This window comes from Culex quinquefasciatus, chromosome 2 (genome assembly GCF_015732765.1).
Source record: "Culex quinquefasciatus strain JHB chromosome 2, VPISU_Cqui_1.0_pri_paternal, whole genome shotgun sequence".
Taxonomy (NCBI): Eukaryota; Metazoa; Arthropoda; class Insecta; order Diptera; family Culicidae; genus Culex; species Culex quinquefasciatus.
In genome coordinates, this window is record NC_051862.1 from 205,082,232 (window position 1) to 205,100,161 (window position 17,930).

The 17,930-nt window shown below is 40.5% G+C and overlaps 2 protein-coding genes across 2 annotated transcripts; both read left to right on the plus strand.

The window, feature by feature from the left end:
* The first annotated feature begins 147 nt into the window (after positions 1 to 147).
* LOC6045402 (zinc finger protein Xfin) lies at positions 148 to 9,470 on the plus strand. The gene is made up of 6 exons (XM_038255608.1): positions 148 to 1,306; positions 1,364 to 1,576; positions 7,879 to 8,085; positions 8,143 to 8,790; positions 8,857 to 9,237; positions 9,308 to 9,470. The coding sequence occupies exons 1-6, from the start codon at positions 335 to 337 to the stop codon at positions 9,356 to 9,358; spliced, it is 2,472 nt and encodes an 823-aa protein (XP_038111536.1). The 5' UTR covers positions 148 to 334; the 3' UTR covers positions 9,359 to 9,470.
* A 1,900-nt stretch (positions 9,471 to 11,370) lies between these two features.
* LOC6045405 (zinc finger protein 761) lies at positions 11,371 to 14,074 on the plus strand. The gene is made up of 5 exons (XM_038255611.1): positions 11,371 to 12,454; positions 12,511 to 12,723; positions 12,803 to 13,018; positions 13,089 to 13,724; positions 13,794 to 14,074. Exons 1-5 carry the CDS (start codon positions 11,483 to 11,485, stop codon positions 13,851 to 13,853), a joined length of 2,097 nt encoding a protein of 698 aa, XP_038111539.1. The 5' UTR covers positions 11,371 to 11,482; the 3' UTR covers positions 13,854 to 14,074.
* The last annotated feature ends 3,856 nt before the right edge of the window (positions 14,075 to 17,930 follow it).

The window sequence follows — 17,930 nt, forward strand, 5'->3', positions numbered from 1 at the left end:
TGGCAGCGTACACTCTTTCCTGTAACCGCGAAAAACCTTTTTCTCTACGATATCACCAAAAAAAGACCTTTTCTCAGTAAGCGTGTACGTTATAGTTTGGTTCAGCATTGATTTTAGTTTTGCGTGTAATCAGCTGCTTTCAACTGTCAACAAAGAAATCGAAAACAAAATCAAATCTGAACGCAAACACAACACTTTCTCAAAACAAATTTGTATCCAAATTTCTCTTATAAATTGAATAACATACCTACCTAAGTTTTATCGTTAGATATAAAAAAGTGTCAGCAAAACCTACGGACTTCGCACTACCAAATCGACCCACCAAATCTCCCAGATGATGCAAAGCTGCCCCCCAAACCATCCGCCCCAGCTCAATGACTTCTGCCGCATTTGCCTACTCCGCAAGGCCCAGCTCCGGCCACTGTCGGCTCAAACCAAACCCGTTATGATTCCGGAGATGCTGTACAAACTCACCGGAACGATGCTCAACCTGAACGAACAGCTGCCGCGGGTCATCTGCGAGGCCTGCTTCACGAAGCTGGACCTGGCGTACAGCCTTACGGAGGAGTTCCGCCGGCAGGAGGAGCTGCTGCGAAGTCTTTGGTGGAAGGGCGCGCTGGTGGACCAGTTGGTGGCGTACTCGCGGACGGAAGATTCTCGTCGGAAGCCGCACTCGGAGAAGATTATCGAGCGATTGGCTGGAGAGCGGCGGAAGCAGGTTTCGGTTGAGCAAGTGGAGCAGCAGGACCAAGCAAGTGTCGGGTCCGGCCTCGCGGATTTGGACGAGGACTTTGGAGCGGATCAGGAGGAAACGATACTGCCAGTAGAACAGCTTGTACCGTTGGTTAAGCCAGAATCGCTCGAAGCAACAGAATTCAATATTGAAATGCTTCCGGATGGTCTGGAGGAGGATCCAACAGACCAGCTTTTCGATAATGGACTCGAAATGGTTCTCGAACTAGAAGATTTGCAGACTATCGGAGCCCTTCCAGCTGAACTACTAGAACAACTAGCCTGGTATGGAATTCCCGAAGATGAGCCCACCTACAGCGTCACGTTTATTCCGTCGGATTCGGAGTACGACCAAACCGACAACGACAAGGATACGGATTACGTGCCAGATGAGTTAGACGGCCAGGATGACGAATTTCTGCTGCTCTCGATGCGATCCGAGCTAGAACCGAGCGGGGCTGATGAAACAGTCGAACTTCGCGACGACGAATCTGACGCGTCCGACCCTGATCTGGCTGACGACGTGGCCGATGTTGATTTTCATCCGGATCCAGCCCGAGTTATCGCCAAGAAGGTAAATGGCGACTGTTTTGATCTTTTGATTTTACTCGTCAAGTTTATCGCTTTTCAGCGATACTGGCACCAAAAGGGCGAGTTTGAATGTCCCGTGTGCAAAAAGATTCTCCCCTCGAGGCGTACCTTGTACGTGCATGTCAAAAAGCACAACGCGCGCAAAGAAGGACAGTTCTCTGCATCCCTGGAGGAGCCGAAAGAACTAGAATCGGACCAACACGATGAGCTTGAAAAGGGAGAAGGCAAATTCCAATGCGGATACTGCCAAAAGGTGAGTTTTCAAATTCCAATTTGTTGGTACTTTAAAAAAATATACTCTGGAATTCCAAGCTCTAAGTGAGCTTATGATGAAGTATATCTACAACGGATATGCTGCCTTGAATAGAGAAGTTTTTAGACGTTTCATTTTACTTAAAAAATGATGTTGAATAACGTCGTTCTCGTTCTCAATTTTTACACCATTTTTGGTTCGAGATTTATTCAGCTACTTACTATTAAAACTTCATCACTGGCAAAATAGTTTAACTATTGAAAAAATATAAGATATTGGTCACTTAAAAAGCGTAGGTACTTGTCCCTATTTTGAGCCTTTTACCAAACTTTATTCAACGAAATTGTGTATTTCACCAAATCTGGCAGGAATCTGCCACTTGAGAATGATTCGTGCTGTCATTTTCTTCATTTTGGTGGGCAAGAATAATTCATTTTTTCCTCTTAACCCTCTACTGCCCAAATTTTTTTTTCGAAAATATTTATTTTTCCCGTGTTCAGGAGGTAATTTTGAGCAACTTTTGTTCTACGAAAAACTTTACTTCTCTTGTTTTATGTTTTTCTTGTTTTATTTTTTGTATTTTAATTTGCATTTATCTTGTTTAGTTTGTTTGTTTTTGGTAGTATTTGGCCTATTCTACCATCTAATATAATTACATTTTGCCTATCTAATTTTTCACGTTTTTACAGTCATTTTTTTCAATTTTTTGCATGTTTTTCACATTTTCTGCTATAGAATGGCACCATCATCATTTAAATTGCGAAAAAATGCGTAGAGGCATAGTCTGGGACACTACAAAAATTACTGCATACTTCTTTTTACTGAAAGTATAGGAAATGTTAGTAAAAAACACAGCCAAAGTTGACCCCTAAAAAAAATACATTTTTAAAAACACTGGCTAAGTCACATAAAACAAGTTAAACTCCCAACCATGAAATTTTCTAAAATTTTAAGAGTACTTCTTTCCAATGCTTTTTAAAGATCAAAAATCGGTTGGAAAATTGATTTTTGGCGATATTTTAGATTGAAGCCCGTCTAGAGGCGGGGTTAGGTTGTAGAGGGTTAAATTGGAAATAATGCTATAAATATATTGCTAGTTGCCCATTAGGTCCAAAATGTTCACCACTTTTGCTTGCAGCTTCTTGACACTCAGCGTCACGGCGTTCCAACCAGCCAAGCAATCACCGGCAATATGTTTTTATTGGTGGGTTGCACAATCCCGTTGCAAAAACAATCCCTAAACTGCCACCAAATCAATAAAATAACTGTTTAAAGTTACTCCGTCCATCTCGGAGAGCATGGATATATTTACGGTACATTTGACAATTGGGTACTAAAGCCCTGTGTCAATTTTTATGTACAACGGTAAAAAAACACGATTAAAAACCATTTCTGATCACTTTTTTTTTCATTTTAATGCAAAAAATAATGACAAGACAACATTTTTTCGATGGATCAACTATGGTCCCCTTGGAACGAGCTGTCAAGTAGGAGCTTTTCTGTCAAGAAGGACCGCTACGTTAATTTTTCAAAATTGATTTGAAAATCCATTTTAAACTCTTTGTGGGTCATTGTACTCAGAAAAATAAGCTTTATCGCTGTAAACAATAATATCAGCAATCTAAACTTCATTTTAGGACCCAATTCTACAAACAGTGACAGTGTGTGTGTGCGCTTTTCACATATTACAGTCTGTCTTGTATACTACGGACTTGTTGTTTGGCTACGCAACAAATGTTTAATTATGTTTAAAGTCATAAATGCATGATAAAAACGATGTCCATGCTAATTATGCACGTAATGTAAGTGAAATCAATCATTCTAATGTTGATTTGTGGCTTAAAACACCACAATGATTTAGCATGTTTGTCGACCGAATTTTTGCGGCTGTACTGTACGAGCTGGGGCTGAACCGTTCGTCAAAAAAGTTCACCACGTGCTTCGAGATTTCGAGATTTAGGTCGAAAAAAGGCACAAAAAAGGTCGTATCCTAGGAGCAATAGACCCAAAATAAGGACAATTTTTTTAGGTTTTCGGGAGATGTGATTAAGTACGAGCAATAGCATTAAAAAACCAACTTATTCATGTAATATTATCAAGGCTGCCTGCTATAGCAGCCTTTGCGAATACATAAAATTGGGGTCTAAAATGAAGCTTAAATTTGTGATATTGTCCGTTTCTTTCAAAGGTACACGCCACGCGGCATTTCAGAACGTGCCGTAGACATTGTTACTAGCGACTTTCTGCATGAGCATGAGCATGAGAGATCACCCATGGTTGCCCCTCCGTTGCTGAACAGAACCGTAATATCCTTTCAGCACTACTGATCATTGGCTTCGACGATCTAGTGGTGTTTCCCTTATCAACAGCATGTATGAATGCGCTGAAAAGATAAAACACCATGATTGCCAAAGCTAGATCAGTTGCGAATAGGTAACAGTCATTGGCCACCAACGGCGCCCGCCATGTCAGTTTGTAGACCTCGAGTTTAAGGGACGGGAATGTTAGTTAGCGCAGGTTGCTACTAGGGCAGCTGATTTACTCTGTGCTTACACCCCACGAGCGCCAGGAACCTGAAAATTGGTTAGTAGGATAGGGTGTTTGGTCAGGATTCATCATAGAAGATGATGATGCGACCCAAAATCGAATGTTTTGTTTGGAGGGATGATGTATTATTCTCAAGGCAAGCAATCGGATGCTGCTGTTGAGACAATTCCCGTTTATATGTTGAATTTTATATCAACGGTTTGATCTTAGACAGCCGGCTGTGGAAAGATAAAACCAAAGCGATATGTAAAAGAGGGTAAAATATTAATCTCAGTGAGTGATTTGGAGCGAGCTACATACTTGATTATTTAATTAAACGTAAAGCGTACTATCGTGACAATCTGCGATGCGACATAAATGCTACATAACGGAAGGGAATCTATTGAAATCGCGAAATCGTGAAGATATAATTGAAAACAAAGGCTATAATATCAAAAATATCTTTTATTTAACGATCGATCTTTAATCAAAAACGCGGCGATGACGAGATGTCTGTATTTAACGAATTTCATCTGTAATAAACTTAAAATTCTACAAACCCGACGGTCACGGCGAAACCGGCAGAATGCACAAAATCAATAGAGTTATTTACGTGCGCATGTATTGCGTGTACGTACACGAAAAAAAGTGAGGTTAAATTTTGTCCGGCCAGCAAAATCAAATGGTGCGCTAGTGTGTGTACGCGAAACGTCATAAAGCTCTATTGTCAAATCACGCAAACCGCCCGGAAGGAACACTCAAAAAATGAAAATAAAAATGCACGCACATATAAGGGGAGACAACAAACAAGTCGACGACGACGAAAATCAAGCGCGACGGACGCGACGCGAACCGGCAGTAGGCAAAGGTAAACATTTGATAGAGAAAGAAAATTAAGAAAATAGAAGAGCATTAAAGACTCGATTCTACACGAGATAGTTTCTTAAAAACAACTTTGTGAAAAATTATAATCAAAAGAAAAGAATTTTTTTTAGCGGAGAAATTATTGTTAAATAGAAATTAAAGAGTGACGTAATAAATTGGGATGATTAGGGAGCGTTCTTTTATTACGTAACGCAAAACATCGGTTTTTAGACTCCCCCCTCGTAAAAAATTTCCATACAGATTTTAAAAATTTTGTATGGAGCGTAACACGACCTCCGACCCCCCCCCCCAACTGCGTTACGTAATAAAAGAACCCTCCCTTAGCCAAGTATGAGCAAGCATGACCGGAGTTCTTTTATAACGTAGCGCAAAATTTTATTTTTGACCCCCTCCCCCTGCGTAACAAATCGTAACAGATGAGCGATCCCCTACCCCCCTTGTAACGCGTAACGAAAGGTCTTTTTGCAAATTTTTATGAGTACTTATATGAAAATTTTGCGTTACGTAACAGCATTTTTCGTCACTCTCCCCTACCCAATTTTCGTAACATTTCGTAGCAGACACTGACACCCTACTACCCCCCGTTATTGCGTTACGTAATAAAAGAACGCTTCCTAACTTCGTATTAGTATAGAATACAATTAAAAGTTTATAGTAATAAGAAAAGAAGAAAATGATGAAGAAGAACATTAGCATTATGATTTAAATTACCACAACAGTTCCATTTTCACACACTTCCATACACACATACAGTCATTCACATCCACACACACACTGGGCTTTAAATGGAACAAACTCACCAGGAATAATGTTAATACAGCTGAGTCTGCAAAGACGGCTTCAAGGCATTTGCAGACTTTTTCCTCATTGATGCAGATTTCCACATCAATGATTTGGCATCCACGAACACGCTGCAAAGCTCGCTAGAGAGAGCAAAAACTTCTCTCTCCAACCTCAGCAAGTCATGCTCCCGTCGACCGGAACCGCGCCAGCACCGCTTACAGCTCTCGGGTGCTCCTCCTTGCACCAATATTGAACCAACGTATACCAACAAAAGAAAAAGCTTCACCTATTTTCATTACCCCTGGCAGTGCGAAACTTTCTTTTCTTCTTCTTTATCACTATATTTTTCCAAACTGCGTCGGTTCTTCCTTAATATAATTTTTAATACACTCAAAAGCCTGAATGGAGCATGTCGCACATTCATCAAACTTCACTCTGTAGGACTGCTAACTCACCGATTTCACCTTTTCAAGCAAAATGAACTCACTAAATCGATCTGACACCACTGCACAAAAGCTCACTCTCAGCAAACAGAGCAGAAGCTTTCATTGACTTGTTGTCAAATAGCCAACTCGAAGGAACGGTGGAAATGAAACGTAGCGAAAAAGCTACGCGTAAATAAAAACAAACAACACATGCTGCAAAAACAAAAAATGCATGGAATGCCTTTTAAAACAGCAAAACATATCTGGAAAACACTTCTATCGGGGAAGGCGCGTCACTAACTATATCTTCACAACATCTCCAGCACTACAGAATGGCAAAATACACGAAAATTTACTAAAAATCTCGGAGCACCCGCGACGGTCGACTAGCTGGAACCAGTGCTGCCAACTCACATTGTTACTAGCGACTTTCTGCACTTTTAGTGCAATAAAAATCATTCCTGGCAACAATGGCAAGCGATTCGAAGAAGAAGATCAACAAAAACAAAAAGGCTGAAAGTGCGGCGCGTCTTTTTTAGGCTGGTATGCCGCGTGTCCTTTTGGGTTATACGCGCAATATTATTGTTAACAACGATTAAGCTTATTTTTCTGTGTACAATAACCTTTTTTACGACCGCAAAGGATTTAGAATGGATTTTTATATCTATTGGGTCCTAAAATTAAGTTTAGATTGCTGATATTATTGTTCACAACGATAAAGCTTATTTTTCTGAGTACAATGACCCTTTGTACGACCACAAATGGATTTTAAAAACAATTTTGAAAAATTAACCTCGCGGTCCTACCTGACAGCTCGTTCCAAGGGGACCATAGATGATCCATTAAAAAATGTTGTCTTGTCAATAACTTTTCTTGCATTAAAATGAAAAAAAGTGATCAGAAAATGGTTTTTAACCGTGTTTTTACCGTTGTACACAAAAATTTATGGTCCCCTTGGAACGAGCTGTCAAGTAGGACCTTTTCTGTCAAGAGGACCGTGAAGTTAATTTAAGATTGAATTAAAAATCCATTTTAAATCCTTTGCGGTCGTTCAAAGGGTCATTGTACTCAGAAAAATAAGCTTTATCGTTGTCTAATCTAATCTAATCTAAAATAAGCTTTATCGTTGTGAACAAAAATATCACAAATTTAAACCAATTAAAAAAATTAACTTCGCGGCCCTACTTGACAGCAAAGATCCTACTTGACAGCTCGTTCCTAGGGGACCATAGTTTAAGCATCGAAAAAATATTGTCTAGTATTTTTTTTTTACCGTTGTATACACTCAACCGGTGGTTGGTCACTTTTTCGTTTGAAACTTTTTTAGTTTGTACTAACTGAACTGTTTGGCGAACTGTCACTTTTTACACGGAGCTCACGCACCCTATCAAAACCAACGTTTGGTAATTTGTGTGAACCGTGTAAAAGGGGTGTCAAACTAAAAAAGTGACCCGGTCGTTTGACATCAGTTGGTGTCAAACCATCAGGGTTTGAGTGTATAAACATTTGCTTAGGGCTTTAGGAGCCTATTAAATGTGCGTTCGGCTTAGTAGGCCCAAAATAGGGACAAATACTCTATTTATACAAATTTAAACAAAAATGCATGCATTTATTTAAAAAGACGATTTTATTCATCACGGTTTTATTCATCAATTTTCCAAAAAAAAACCATCACCCCTACAGCGCTTCCCGTTGTTGTCCCGTTTCAAGAAGCACGTCGAACGCCACGAGCAGCTTCGGGCGGCCGGTATTCCGGAGCGTAATCGAACCGGTCGCTACAAGTGCTCAATTTGTGGAAGCAGATTCGCCGAGGCTGGCAGATTGACCCAGCATATGCGTCGGCACGAGGCAATACAGGACGGAACATTCGCGTGCAGAATCTGTGGCCATGTAAGAGGAGGGGGCTGTGTGTTTAAAGTATTGATGAGAATTCGTTTTTTTCTCTAGCGATTTGGTGCTAGACTTGAAAAAGTAAAACACGAGCGCAGACATGAAAAAGATCCGGTGTTGCGGGCTGATCGAGACAAGATAAAGCAACCGATTTTGGTCACAAAGAACGATAAAGTCATGTACAAATGCGGCGATTGTCAAAACGTGTACGTGTCCCAAGCCAGCTACTTCACCCATGCCCGAAGACACCTTGTTGCCAAAGCTGGTCTTTATCAGTGTCAGGATTGCGGGATGCGTTACGTGATCAAGAAGCATCTACGACATCACCAACGGACGGTTCACAAGCTGTTCATCAAGGTTGAACCCGACGACGAAACGGAGGCTGACGTTAACGCTGAACCTGCTCCGGTGGATATTGGGAAACGACTTCCTTACTGTGCTCAATGCGATGCGTACTTCTTAAACCAGCTCAACTATGGCTTGCACATGCGAGTCCACCAAGAGTCGTCACCCATTGAAGTCAATGTAAAGTCCGAAGTCCAAATTGTCGAAGATGATCAACCAACCAGTGGCCAGACATCGTCAGGTCCGTGGCATTGCAAAGAGTGTGACGTTACTTCATCCACCAAAAAAGCTTACTTCCAGCACCGGCGTGTACACACGAATCTCCAAACCGTCGAGTTTAAGTGTAATGTTTGTAAAATTGTAAGAAACCTTTCCCATGGAATCTTGAAAACACAAACGTGATGCTAATGCCATGTTCTTTTTCAGGCACTTCCATCACGTTTGGCTCTTTTAAGACATCTAAGAGGAGCCCATGAAATGACTACCTGGCGGGGTTACGGTGTCACGAAAACGTGTGAACGTTCCAAATACATTCTCAAGCCAGCCAAACCGCTGCCACAAGCCAATCTGAACGCGTACTTCGCCTGGGAAGATCAGCGCAAACCGATTCCGGATTCCGCCAGTGATAGACCGCCAGTAATTCCCACGAGGGCGGAAGCAGTGACGATGCTGGAGCAGCTCGAAGACGGCTCGTGCCACTGCACAAAGTGCGGCAAAACGTTCAACAGTATCCAGAGCGCTGCGACGCACGCCCGACGGCACAAAATCATTGAAGCGGGCATTTACACCTGCGAAGTGTGCCAGCAGGTTGGGTGATTTGAGCTTATGTTCTTACGTTCTAACTAATTAAACTGTTTTTTTTTTTCCTTTTCATCAGGCATTTGGTGCACGACTTGAACGAGAAAATCACATGAAGAATGCACATTAGAACCGAGCCCAATGGTGTTCCTGTTTATGACAGCATTTATTGCACCATTTATTAAAGGGTGATCAAACCAAGGAAATGATTCTTCCCGTCAAGCTTCTGTGAAGTTATCCAATCTCTCTTTTTAATTTCTCAATACAAAGTCCGAATTCCACTAATCCTCACCTCGCTAATCTGCCTGAAATATTCAGGGGTTGTTTGTACATATAAAACTAGCATCTGGGCCGAACTTGGTTTTTTTTAACATAAATTTTTAAAGGGTTAAGGCTAATATGCAGCTCGGAAGGAACGCAAAAATCCATATCCAGATTTTTAAGCGAGGAGGGCGTTACGAATGGTGCACGACCGAAATGTCAAAATTACGCAGTGGTACCAATCTTACAAAAAAGTGTCCCATGGCATGACAGCCACACTTTTTTTCTTATGTTGGTAACACTGCGCGATTTTGACACACAGTGGCGTGAAAATTACAAACGTTTCAATAATCTTGTATTCGATATAATAATATTGAAAATATCAGCTCCCTCCGTGTACGCACGAGAGCATGCAGCTAGTGCTCAGTGCTCCATCGTTTTTTCGATTTTTTTTCGCCGTAATTGATTGTGGTTACCCGCGAGTTTGCCTCTCCAGCATGCCAAAGGCCGGCCGGCCGTGGCAGTTCGAGTGCGGCCTCGAAAAACCCGCGAAGTTCGTCTACCGGCCCTGTGCAAAAGGTAAACAAACCAACGCCGTGTCGACCGCCATTGCGCAGGGAGCGTGAGCGCAGAAGGAATCGTCAAAAGTTACTACACCCCGGATATGTTCCAAGATCACCAGTGCGAACCCGTTCGGGTACCTCCGGTGCCACGACCAGTGGCACATCAACATCCGCCAACATTCCCATCAGGAACGAGTTCCAGATGCTGAGCGACGACGAAGAAAACAACAACAACACCGACGGTAGCAGCACTACCGACGACGACGACGATGGTCGTGCACGGAAAAAGTGCCGACGCCAAAAAGAATAATTCTCCAACGGAACCAAGACCACCTCAATTTTTGTTATGGACACGTTGGCGGACGATGTTGACGAGTTGCTGGAAGGCCTCGGATATTGTCTGAAAATCGGTAAGTCGGCAGTGCAAGTGATCACACTGAAAATTTAGCAAGTTTTTTCTACATTTTTTCTTACTCTTGATAATCTCTTAGTCATAAGCAAAAATCGTTTCCAAAATGGATTGAGATTCAACACACAGCTTAAAAAGGAACTCCAAAACTCTGTTATGAACTGCAAAAGAACTTATTGTAACATGATTATTCACTAATAAAACCGAATTACAAAATTGAAAGAATTTAAGAATTTAACGGCTCTGGAACTCAGCCAATCATGATTCTCTGGGATTCGGGTGTAATGTTTACATGAGGAACGAACACGAGGACATGAGGAACGAACGTACGTACACTAAACTCCCGGTGGTTGGTCACTTTTTAGTTTGAACCTCGTTGGTTTGACAAAGTCAAACTAAGAAGTGTCTGTCACTTTTTGCGCGGAGCTCACATATATTATCAAACCAAACGTTTTTTAAAAAAATTGTATGGAGCGTAACACGGCCTCCGACCCCCCCCCCTCCCCCCCTACTGCGTTACGTGATAAAAGAACGCTCCCAAAAGAACGCTCTCTTGCACTGTAACTGAAAATCGCACTTTGCTGAGTTCGTTTTCGCACTTTTTCATACGATTTTTTCAGTTCGACTGCGATTACACAAAAAAGTGTGGGCTTTATTTTTTTTTCTAGAACACTGTTTACACACTTTCGTGTAATCATACTTGAACTGAAAAATCCCATACAAGTGTGTAAAAGTGAACTGAAAAGTGTGTAATGTTGATTATCAGTAAAAGAACCTTTTAACGATATCACCCCAAAATGACATTCCCTCGGTTAGCGTGTAGTGATTCTTTTTGAACTTGCCAAACTATGATTCTAGTTTTGCGTGTAATCAGATGCTTCAAAAAGTGAAATCAAATCTGAATGTAAACAAACAAAAAATCGAAAAATGCTGTGTTCAACATTCTTTTTAAAATTCTAAATTTTATGAGATAACCTACCGACTTCGCACTACCAAATTGGGCAAAAAATATATCTTCGAGATGATGAAAAGCTGTCCCTCAAACCATCCGCCCCAGCTCAATGACTTCTGCCGCATTTGCCTACTCCGCAAGGCCCAGCTCCGGCCACTTTCGGCTCAAATCGAACCCGTTATGATTCCGGAGATGCTGTACAAACTGACCGGAACCATGCTCAACCTGAACGAACAGCTGCCGCGGGTCATCTGCGAGGACTGCCTCACGAAGCTGGACCTGGCGTACAGCGTTACGGAGGAGTTCCGCCGGCAGGAGGAGCTGCTGCGAAGTCTTTGGTGGAAGGGCGCGCTGGTGGACCATTTGGTGGCGTACTCGCGGACGGAGGATTCTCGTCGGAAGCCGCACTCGGAGGAGATTATCGAGCGATTGGCTGGAGAGCGGCGGAAGCAGGTTTTGGTTGAGCAAGTGGAGCAGCAGGACCATGCAAGTGTCGGGTCCGGCCTCGCGGATTTGGACGAGGACTTTGGAGCGGATCAGGAGGAAACGATACTGCCAGTAGAACAGCTTGTACCGTTGGTTAAGCCAGAATCGCTCGGTGCAAGAGGCTTCGAAATTAAAATGCTTTCGGATGGTCAGGAGGAGGAGCCAACAGACCAGTTTTTCGATAATGGACTCGAAATGGTTCTGGAACTAGAAGATTTGCAGACTATCGGAGCCCTTTCAGCTGAACTACTAGAACAACTAGCCTGGTATGGAATCCCCGAAGATGAGCCCACCTACAGCGTCACGTTTATTCCGTCGGATTCGGAGTACGACCAAACCGACAACGACAAGGATACGGATTACGTGCCAGATGAGTTAGACGGCCAGGATGACGAATTTCTGCTGCTCTCGATGCGATCCGAGCTAGAACCGAGCGGGGCTGATGAAAGAGTCGAACTTCGCGACGACGAATCTGTCGCGTCCGACCCTGATCTGGCTGTCGACGTGGCCGATGTTGATTTTCATCCGGATCGAGCCCGAGTTATCGCCAAGAAGGTAAATGGCGACTGTTTTATCTTTTGATTTTACTCGTCAAGTTTATCGCTTTTCAGCGATATTGGCACCAAAAGGGCGATTTTGAATGTTCAGTGTGCAGAAAGGTTTTCCTCTCGAGGCGTACCTTGTACGTGCATGCCAAAAAGCACAATGCGCGCAAAGAAGGACAGTTCTCTGCATCCCTGGAGGAGCCGAAAGAACTAGAATCGGACCACCAGGATAATCTTGAAAAAGGAAAAGGCAAATTCCAATGCGAACACTGCCAAAAAGTGAGTTCTCAAATTATGTTTTTAAAATTAATCATCGAAAAAGCTTAACCCGAAAAACTTGTTTTTTTTTTTCTTTCAGAGCTTCCAGTGGTTGTCTGTTCTCAAGAGGCACGTCCAATACCACGAGCAGCGGCGTGCGGCCGGATTTCCGGTGCACAAGCAGCGCAATGAAGCTGGTCGTTACAAGTGCCCAATTTGTGGAAAGAGCTTCGTAAGGCGTAACAAACTCTCCGACCACGTGCGAAGGCACAAGGATGTAGCGCACGGAAGATTCGCTTGCAGAATCTGCGGCCATGTAAGAGGGGGGCCTGTTGACCTGCTGTGTGTTTGATGTATTAATGAGACTTTGTTTATTTTTTTTTTAGCCATGTGGTAAAGGGTCTGATCAAAGAAGACACGAGCGCATACATGAGACCGATCCGGTGTGGCGGAACGTTCGAGACAAGATTAAGCAACCGATTGTGGTAGAAAAGAACGATAAAGTCATGTACAAATGTGGCGATTGTCAAAACGTGTACGCGTCCCGATTGAAATACTTCCAACATGCCCAAAAACACATCGTTCCCAGAGCTAGTCCTTATCAGTGTCAGGATTGCGGGATGCGTTACATGATCAAGAATAATCTGCGACATCACCAGCGGACGGTTCACAAGCTGTTCATCAAGGTTGAACCCGACGACGAAAAGGAGGATGAAACTAACGCTGAACCTGCTCCGGTGGATATCACGAAACGACTTCCTCACTGTGGTCAATGCGATGCGTACTTTATGAACCAGCTAGACTACGGGTTGCACATGCGAGCCCACAAAGTCCTAACCCACCAAGAGTCGTCGCCCAATGGAATGTCCGAAGATGATCAACCAACGGCAGATCCCAGCAAAGGTCTGTGGAATTGCAACGATTGTGGCGTTACTTCGTCCTCCTACAGGAATCACAAAGCGCACCACCGTAAACACACGAATCTCCAACTGCTCAAGTACAAGTGTGAAGTTTGTAAAATTGTAAGAAATCTTTCTTATGATCTTAAAAAAAAAACACAAGTGTGATGCTAACGCGTTGTTCTTTTGCAGGCATTTTCAGCACCTTGGGAAATTAGAAGGCATCGAAGAGGAACCCATGAATTAAATTGACCACCTTGGCAGACACGGAAGAGTGTCCACTGTGTAACAAGCCCATCGAAATAGAAATGATGGAACAACACATCAAGGCGTACGACAACGTCCAGCCTTAATTGAAATTGTTGATTTTTTCCGCTTTTTGCGACTATGCCGTTTTTAGAAAAACAAAAGCAAATCATTTCAAAGATAAAAAGTTTCAGTGAAAAAATATAATTTAACCCAAAAAAGGCGAACTTCTCGTCACAGTGTCCTGATTCAAACAACCCAGTCTACTCGATCGGAACTCTCGAACGGAATTCAATTCGAATCGTTTACGTATTCCGTTTCAACGCAACAACGTACAGTATGTAAAAAAAGTATTTTTGCAATTCCGTCGTGAAACTACTTACTTTTCTTGTCATTCTTAGACGGCAAAATAGCCTACTTTCCTGTACCAAAATTAACAGAATCGAATTGCAACAATTTTCAAAATAAATGTTGAAAAGTTCCACTTTTCAGAACTGAAATGGGTGCTGAAAAGTTGAACTTTTCAGCACTTGTTTCGAAAAGTAACACTTTTCAACATTTTTCTGATTTTAACGATTTTTTGACAAAATACTTCATGTAATTTGATTTAAAATTTCACTCAATGGGTGTTTTTCATAGTTGCCTTTCCGATTCCACATAGGTTGACTTGTGAATTGTGGACCGGTTCGGATGTCGGCGGATTTTCCGACGACGTAATTCCGGGTTGGTACGAAATTCCAACGAAAAATCTATTCTATCGATACTAATACCCCCAAAATGGTGTTATACCCACTCCAAAATGTTTATTTAGCAATTCTATGGTAATATATTGACATTTAGTTGAATTAAAAGTTTGCAAAATTAAGTTTAGATTTATATAAACTACATAAACTTTTATACTAAGTAGTTAGTAAACTTTATATTCAATCCAAATTATTTTTTTAACCAGTCAAGGATGCCTATTTGGAGTTGGAAGACTGGATTTATGGTGATTTGTCAACAAATAACATTATTTATGTTAATTTTTCGATAGGTGTACAAACTTTTTTGCACCTTTTTTATTTTCGTAATAGTATTTGTTATATAACTTTTTATGGAAATCATCTTTTCATGAGCTTTTTGTAGCAAAATGTTTGGCATGAGTTTCTGAACAAAACGTAGTACTAGGTTCCTGTCAAACTTTAAATTTTTTACATGTTTCATCACAAAATGTGCATAGTGCCCGAGGGGTGTAAATACTTTTTTTACATACTGTACGTATCGGTTGTTGCGTTTGAAACGGAATACGTATACGATTCGAATTCGCGATTAAATGCTTCATAATTCCGCCAGATGGCGCGAAGCGTCGAAGAATGAAAATTTTCGCTGTTTGGTGACAGGAATGAATACTTAAAATTGAATTTACAGCTCTTAGAAGAACTTTTGAGAAAAAATACAAGTAGCTCGAGTTTGAACTTTTTGCCCTCTATAAATTAACGCAATAAAATAAGATTTTGAAAAAAATCTGATAAATAATTTGTAAAATAAAAAAGCATCATAAGTCTAAACAGGATTAGCTCAAATTTTTGCTCGAAAGTTGTTTTGAACGCGGGAGTTTAACAAAACAGAATTCGCATACATAACCTCAAAAGGCGAAAATTTCAACCGTTCCGCATTGCTCTATTCTACTCAATGTCTCGATCGTAATTTGTCGATCATTCGACCGTAATTTCTCGATCTACCATTGACAAATCCGTAGTAACAGTTCAATAGGACGAATCTGCGTTTGTAATCAAGCAGTCCATCCCTCTCTTACTTTACGTGAACTGTCACTTGAGCAAAAGGGATAGACTGCTTGTTTACAAACGCAGATTCTACCTATTGAAATGATACAACGGAAATTACGAATGACGATCGAAAATCTCGATGTGTTTAAAAAATTCAAGTATTCAAAAAAAAGTTCAAATCTTGAAAAAAATATTTTTTTTTAATTTTAAAAAATTTAAGGGGTTACATATATGTAAATCGACAAAAATGTAAGAGGTTGGTTTGGGCACACACTTAATCTTTTTTTAATTATGTTTTAAGGGCATTAAAATACACATTTTCAACTAATATCAAAATAAATTTGAAGATATTTGGTTGTATCATTGCCGAGATATAGCCATTTTAAGTTAGCAGTTTCAAAAAACGGGTGCCACGAAATCTCCACACTGCTTTGACCAAATTGGCTCAAATTTTTGGTGAAGCCTCGTTAAACCGGTCCTGATGAAGCCCGATTTTCAAAAAGTTTGTTTGAAAAAAAGATAAAAATATTTCTGTGTTTTCATATAAAAAATCGCTAGTTTTTTTATTTTTGTATTTTTTTAAAGGCAACATTTCAAAATCAGGCTTTGTCATGCACACGGAATATGTCTTGTAAGTCTTCACCTCAAATTTCAGCCAATTTGGTCCATCCCATCTCGAGATATCGTGGCACCCGTAAATCAACTCGGAGTTGAGAGAAAAACGCTCACAAAGTTCGACAGTTCGATTTGCGCATAGCAAAATTTTTAACGTAAATCGTCTCTTACTCAGTTTAATCATGAAATATCTTTATGAAACTTTCTGGAGTGATTGAAAATCATATTTTTAGTGGATTTATTAAATTTTCTGAAATATGAAATTTTTGAATTTCAACATTTATGTAACCCCTTAAGGATTTTAAAAATTTAAAAACATTAGAAAATTCTCAATTTTATTTTAATTTCAAATCTTTTAAAAATTTCAAAAACATTAGAAATTTGAAAACTTAAAATTTTTCTTTTAAATTTCTAAATTTCAGAAATTTATTTTTTTTAATGTAAAAAAATGAAATTTTAAAAATCAAGCAAAACGTCGTAATAGGGCCGAAGCCAAAATGTAAATAAAGAATCTATCCTGCTCGTTCCTAATGTAAACATATACTGACGTGAGCAGGATAGAATCTTTGTTAACACTTTGGTTCGGCCCTATTACAATGTTATGCTTGAAATATAAAAAAAAATGAAATAAAAAGAATTATAATTTTTTTCGAGATTAAAATTCCTAAAAATTAATAAATTGCAAATATAGCAAAAACTTTAAATGCTGATTTTTTTTTTCAAAAATTAAAAGATTAAAAGGATACTATTTTTTGAGAGACCACCCATGGTTGCCCCTTCGTTGCTGAACCGAACCGTAATATCCTTTCAGCACTACGGATTATAAAAATATTTTTAGACATAGGTCCTTTGGTCCCGAGACCTTCAAAACAGCATATTATGTTTTCATACGACCTTTTCAAATGTTAAGCTAGATTTTTGAAACTCTTGCTATTTTTCCTAAATAGTCAAACTAATCACCTTTCTTTTGCGTCTAAGACAGCTTACATCGGATGAAATGGCGCGGAGATATGATTTTTTGAAAAAAGTGCGTTTTGCGAAAATCAACGAAAATTGTCATTTTTCGGACCACCCTAACACGGCGTAGGTCACCCTAATGGCCAAACAAAAAAAAATACGGGTCTAATCATTTCGACCAAGGAACCCCCAGAAAAATTTTGAGCCCGATCGGAGAACCTTTTTTTCGAATCATGCTGTTTTCGTGGGGAATTGCTGTATTATTCTCAAGGCATACAATCGGATGCTGCGGATGAGACATTTCCCGTTCAACTGTTGTTAAATTTTTAATGAAATGGTTTAATATTATACAGCTGGCTGTGGAAAGATAAAACCAAATAATATTTATTTATAAAATGAGGTGTTAAACGCAATGCTGCAACGATAGCGTAGTCTGATTTGTAATTATATAATCATTTAATTCATAAATTTGTTACGGAATAGACGATACGAACTCAACCATCAAGTGCCTTCCGATCTTCTTTCTGTTAGCTAAATGAGGTATTGATTTTCGTTGTTTCTCGAGCTACGATGCTATGGAGAGGGCTTTACACACAAACAACCGACGTCGAGCCCTCCAAGCTACGGAGCTATGGGAAGGTCCTTTCAACACAAAAAAAAAGATGGCGCACCACACAACGTTCTTGATGAACCAAAATAATTTTTTTCGCGATAAACCTAACGAGCTCAACCGTCAAATTGCCTT

Excerpts from the sequence above, each read along its gene's own strand:
- LOC6045402 (XM_038255608.1), top strand. The coding sequence starts at position 335 with ATGATGCAAAGCTGCCCCCCAAACCATCCGCCCCAGCTCAATGACTTC. Across the intron at positions 1,577-7,878 it reads AATGCGGATACTGCCAAAAG|CGCTTCCCGTTGTTGTCCCG; the intron begins GTGAGTTTTCAA and ends TCACCCCTACAG. Across the intron at positions 8,086-8,142 it reads CGTGCAGAATCTGTGGCCAT|CGATTTGGTGCTAGACTTGA; the intron begins GTAAGAGGAGGG and ends TTTTTTCTCTAG.
- LOC6045405 (XM_038255611.1), top strand. The coding sequence starts at position 11,483 with ATGATGAAAAGCTGTCCCTCAAACCATCCGCCCCAGCTCAATGACTTC. Across the intron at positions 12,455-12,510 it reads CCCGAGTTATCGCCAAGAAG|CGATATTGGCACCAAAAGGG; the intron begins GTAAATGGCGAC and ends ATCGCTTTTCAG. Across the intron at positions 13,019-13,088 it reads CTTGCAGAATCTGCGGCCAT|CCATGTGGTAAAGGGTCTGA; the intron begins GTAAGAGGGGGG and ends TTTTTTTTTTAG.